At 38.0% G+C, this 5833-nt stretch overlaps 1 protein-coding gene across 1 annotated transcript in view; it reads right to left on the bottom strand.

Moving 5' to 3' along the window:
• The window catches only part of ITGA8 (integrin, alpha 8), a 108823-nt gene that overhangs the window by 88344 nt on the left and 14646 nt on the right, over nucleotides 1–5833 (bottom strand). The window contains exons 4-7 of the mRNA XM_010023105.1: nucleotides 5073–5134; nucleotides 4021–4066; nucleotides 2910–3035; nucleotides 1977–2021 (exon numbers count right to left, since the gene is read on the bottom strand). Of these exons, the coding sequence (XP_010021407.1) occupies nucleotides 1977–2021; nucleotides 2910–2913 (49 nt within the window). The 5' untranslated portion in view covers nucleotides 2914–3035; nucleotides 4021–4066; nucleotides 5073–5134. The remainder of the gene's footprint in view (nucleotides 1–1976; nucleotides 2022–2909; nucleotides 3036–4020; nucleotides 4067–5072; nucleotides 5135–5833) is intronic.

Genomic DNA, 5833 nt, shown 5'->3' with positions numbered 1-5833 from the left:
TGCTGAATGTGTTTGGTCAAGGGGAGATGGAAGAATAATGATTTATTGAACAGGACATATGACAATTCCCAATTTTTTTGAACCCATTAGGGCACAGGACAGTAAACTCTAATTTATAGGGATTAGGCAGCAGCAGTTCTGGGGAGCTGGGTTCATTTGTAGAAAGGTGCTATATCTCCATTGACCCTTTTGGAGTCTGGACCGTGGGGCTGTTCACCCCGTCAAGAAAGCTAACCCTTAAGCAATACTTTCTGATCGTCAGCCTTACACAAAAACATAGCTCTTAAGGTATGAAACACCAGAATCACAGATATTTTCAGCTTACTACATGTTTGAAATCATGTACATATGTCAGAATACCTGCAGAAAACTAAATCATGGACAGATTTCTACTTATAACTGATTATTTCAACACACTCTACCAAACACACAGCTGTGATGGAAGCTTTTCTTCTAGGCTGGATTCAACTTGCAGAGACACAACAAAACTAGTGTTGAATTTCTAACACACCCATAAAACTTACTTTACAACTTAAAAATCAGAGTTCAGCACATCAGTTAAGTGAGGTTTAAGTCTTGTTGGTATTTAGTTAAAGTCTCAGTGGTGTTCCAGGAACTACTCCTGCTAAACCTAGCCCCTGCAGGATGGATTGCTCTGACTTTGTTCTCAGAGAACTACAGAACTACGTTTCTGGAGCTGCCAATTTCCAGGGCAGTTTTCCCTGGCCATGTAAAACTAAATATCCTATGTCACCTTTTGCCAGAGGGAACAACTTGAATCTCAGTGTTTGAGCTGAATTCTAAGTAATGTAATGACATTCTGCACATTTAAAAAAAGCTTTATCCTGCAATTTTGGTCAAAAGTTGTTCCTCAGTGCATGTTGCTCTGCTTCATCAAAACATGAGCATAGACTGCTAGAAGGTGGCGTTTTACTGATCATAAAACATTTCAGGTGAAGGTTTCACAGTGATGTGTTTAAGAAATGCTATGAAGTATGGTAGAAGTCTGGTTCTTTGTGGATGACAGTTGCTGTCTAAATGCAATCTGTTCTAAATATGTCCTGTATCAAACTTAATGATCCAAGAACCTTTACAAAGTCTCAGGCATGATTCTATATTCAGAGATCTATGCATTCAGCTTTTCCTAATTCAAGGGAAAATTGAACACCTCATCTTCCTGCAGAATGCTTTCTCTAAGTCCAGCTTTCAATAAAAGGAATTCAATTCTTCTGTCTCCTGCTGTTAAATGTAAGGCTTGGGGTAGGAGCAAGAGCACAGGAAACTTGTTCTTACAGCATTATGCTTGTGCAGGAAAATACAATGTATGAAGAGGATCAGCTTATAAACTGCCCCAGGTACCCCATCCTCAAGGCACATGAACTAGAACTAGGGAAACTTTTACAGAGCCAAGAGCTGCTTTCACCAGTAAGAGCTGGTGAATGCTGGTATAGGCACCTGTCTTTCTCCAGAAGCAGCTGAATGTTATCTTCTAGCCTGGGCTGTGATGTTTATGTGGCAGTCAGAAGTATGCTTTTAGAATGTACAGACATTTCCAAGCCATGTTGTATCTGGCCAGCCAGATTCTGAGGTCCAGCAATCTCTATGGAGGTGAGTAGCCTGAATATGGATTGGAAGACTGCACAAGACTGCATTGTTGGCTCTACATGTTACAACTGGTCACCAAACTGGCTAACTAAAGTGAGCCTCGATGACTCCACCTACCATGTTGTCAGAGCTCTAACTGCTGAACAGATGCATGGCCACAATACCTTAGCAACAAACTCAGACTTCTGAGTTACTTAAATTCTGCTGTTAAGATATGCCTTCTAAGGAAATATTTGCTTCTGAGAATATTTGGTACAGATAGCTTAAATCTCACCAATGTTTCAAATGTATGCTCCTGCGCAAAGACCCAAAATGAGGAATTTAATAGGTGCACGGCCATATGGTTTCCATTCAAGTACATAGCTTCTTACCTTGTTCAGAATCCCCAGTAAATTCCCCAGCAGCCACTGAGTATCCTGTTTAAAGGTAAATTACAAGAAAAACACTTGATAAACCATTTATTTAAAATAAAATATGCAAGGTCGATCAGATTTGTCTGTTCACCTGATCAGCACAATGGAGTTTTTCTAACATTAGTATATTAAAACTGTGTGGAAGAAAGGGAAAATTGTTTACCACATTAATATGGTCAAATTAACTGTAGGTCTGAATGTATAATAAATCTATCCCTTTTCTCCAAAAATGAGCTTTTAAATCATTAATACTTTATAATTTATGTGAAAAAACAGCAGCTACTGCGGTGGTTTGCCCTAACAGCTATTGACACAATTTAGGTCTTCATTACTGTACTGTAGTGTCCGAATATCCTGTTTTAACCCTATATGGTAGACAGATTTCCAAAGACACAGTGAAGTACCTCCTGGAGCTTTAGTAAATCTGTGAGGTATTTGCTGTTGACACAGTAAAGACTTTCGGATTTTATCAGGGACCGTAGTATCAAATCTATGGGCAGAGATGAAAGGATGTATCTTTGCCTTCAAATTCCACTACATCTTTTCTATATTTATGTGAAGAAAAAACTGTCTTACATGCAGAGACATGTAAATATCATTACAAAAAAAGATACAATTAGGAACATTTTGTATTTCTGCTTAATTATTTAAGTTCAAATAGTAAGTACCCTAATGAGCCATTTAAAATCTCAACTCTCAAACCCTGTTCCTGCGCATAATTTTAAGAATGTTCATAATCTCATTGAAGTAACTAACAAACTACTAATTTGCTGTTGTGCAGAACATGTTCAAATCATCTCAAAATCGGGACACAAGGAATTTAGGGCTACTTTTCCATTTATTTAAGCCCCATGCTGTTAAAACACATTGTTGACACAGAGCTTAGCTTACCCATGTAATTGTCGTCATATGAGGGTGGTGCCACCCCTGTTTGTTTCTCTCGTGCCAGTTTCCTCAGAATATCTTTGAAGGAATAATTTGCAATGATATCCACAATACTTGCAGTGATTACCTGACCTGGATTCAAATAACTTCATAAGCGAAAGGAGCATAAAGGAGAGACAGTTTCTACAAAACAGGGCTAGCAGTACATCAGAACTGAGCAGAAGGGATAAAACAGCATAGATGCAAAACACAGATATCTTCTCCCAATCTTTCTCCATTATTACCCTGAAAGTCTCAAGAGTGCACATAAATCAATACAACAGGCATTGAGATTCTACTGAACCATCACAAAAACATTTCTAGACCCACTTCGAGGTGCTGATTCAAACTGAAGTCTAGCGTTTTCAGGCTCAGCTACCTTTTGATGCTGTACAGTACAAATGGAGTAGACCAATGGAAGCAATTTCTTAAAGGGGAATACAAAGCTATGAATTCCTTACCATCAAAATCAACTAGCTCTTCCTCCTTTAATGGCAATGCAAAACCACACATCATTGAACCTGACAGTGGTCAAGCTGGTAGGCAGAGGCTGGGAATCAGCTACATCATACGTGTCAGAACAGGTTAAAGCGAAAATACCCTTTTAACCCTCTACCAAAACCACTTCAGGTTTTACCTACATTGGAAACTACATCTTGGAAACTACAGTGATGCCACAAATGAACTAAAAATATATGCAGATAGCAATGAAAAACTGTGCTCAGAAATAAACAGTGACAAAACCTGAAAATATTGCATTCACTGCACAAATTTTAGCTATTTTTAAAAATGCAGTATTTCTAGGGAAGAAGTGTGCTTATTAATTAAATGACAAATGTGCTAAAATGGCAATATAAAAAGTTATTTCTATTTGCTTCAACACCTACACAACCTTCATCGTGAGTTTTCTCTGACTTGTTTTTATCCTCACTTGCTTGTTAAGCAATTCTTCTGACTGAAAATAAGACCAGAGACTGGTTATCTTAAACTGAGAAAATAATGAAAATCTAGTACAACATTTTCCACAATACTTTCCTCTTCACTTCTTAGATCAAGTTAACCAGCCAGATGAACATACCTTGCCAATAAAAACTACCAGGCCCGCCTACTATCAGGTCTCCATTCTACAAAAAGCAGAATTGAATAAAATTACACAAAAAAAGAGCACAAAAAAAAAAGCACAACAAAATTAAGCATGCATGGGAAAAACAATTTCAATGACCAAAAGAATATCAGAATCATGATAAAGGAGAGTAGCTCTGTACAAGAAAAGGACTTAGGTGCATGGATGTGCAGGGGAAGCCACAGTCAAATAAAATTAAGATCACCCTATGCATCTTCACTTGAATGAAACCCATAATGTTTTAGCGCTAACATAGCACTCTAAAAATCGGTGATTATTTGTAACAAAGTCAGCATAAAAGAGGGTATTTGTATTCACAGAAGCAATGTAATGTTTTATAGAGAAATACACTTTCGTCTACTGTACCACGAAGTCTTTACTCCTCTGCTATTAATAGTGTGAATAACAATGTAGCTGCAGAACGCTGAAAACAATAGCAGTGATCAAAGTTATGTGAGGTCCTGGTGCTCTAATAATGGCACATATAATAACAATAATTACAAAGTTTATTCTTTGGCCCACAATGTTGTTTCTGGATCTTCTTGGCGTATAAGAACAACCAGCTATTACCCTTAAGCACTTTCACCTTCAAAAAGAATGGTCTTACTCAATGACTTGTCTGCCTCCAAAAGCATCTTTAGACAAGCTATTTTAACTTTTTAAAACCAGCTGGTGCCTGCCCATTATTTCCTGAAAGTCAGGTCTTTGGAAAGCATTGTAAGTGGGACATAATGAGATAGGAGAACATACAAATTTTCACCTAATTACTAAGACAGACTGAGCAGAGTCAGACTGGAGTGCTGCAAAGAGATTAACAGGTTCTGACTGCAGTATTTCTTTTATTAATGAAACTAGAAAGTTTGAAGCTTGCAAGGGAGGAAAGAACTTGCAACTTCACGAAACTTTCCATATGCAACAGCATGGCCAAACTCTTGATCACTTGTGCTTGAACACTGGAGATATATCGGAATTACATTTGTCAAAGTATTTCAGAAGTAGAATCTCACCTTGTAAAAATCTAAGCTGAAACCTGCTTGACAAAAGCCTTGTCCTTCGGGATCTGCATTGCCTGCAATTATGAAGGTAGAAGCCTTTTATTGATTTCATAGTGCACATGGAAGACAGCTTACACATTCCTGGAACTGTAAGGTTGTGAATGCAAAGCTACCAAAATGCATGAAAAGATGTGCATTCTATTTTAGAAAAGGCAGAGCAAAACAAGACTTTCTACAGGACCCTGAACATGCAGCTCCCTTGTCAAGATTTTGAATAATAAGAGCAGTTACTTGGGATTTTCTCCTCTCAGTGTTAAGGAAGAACCTTTACAACAACTACCAGGGATTCAGTTTGAATTTGTCTGGAGATACAAAAGTAAACAAGTTAACAAGAAATCCTAGAATGGTCACCAAAGTCTCCTCTGCCATAAACACAAGAGTAAGTGTTTACCAAGACATTCTCAAAAAATGCTGACATAGTAGATGGCTCAGCATGGGTCAATGTTCAGATGACATCTGGTTATCTGTACTATGGCTAGGGAAATGGCACATACCCTTCACAAGGGCCAGCCCTTTAATTGATATACATTTGGTCAATGAGGACTGAAGCGTAATATAATTTTGGATGCACATTTATACATGCAAAACCATCCTTCCTGCTTCTGTTCATTTTTATTTCTAGTCTCCAAATCCTTATATTGTACAAAGTATCTTGGCATGCATTTTAGGGTTTTCCTGTGAGTGCTGGAGTGCTGGAAGTCTGAAGGATTGGG

Source organism: Nestor notabilis, unplaced genomic scaffold (genome assembly GCF_000696875.1).
Source record: "Nestor notabilis isolate BGI_N333 unplaced genomic scaffold, ASM69687v1 scaffold4841, whole genome shotgun sequence".
In the NCBI taxonomy this organism is placed as follows: Eukaryota; Metazoa; Chordata; class Aves; order Psittaciformes; family Psittacidae; genus Nestor; species Nestor notabilis.
This window is presented reverse-complemented; position numbering and strand designations above follow the sequence as displayed.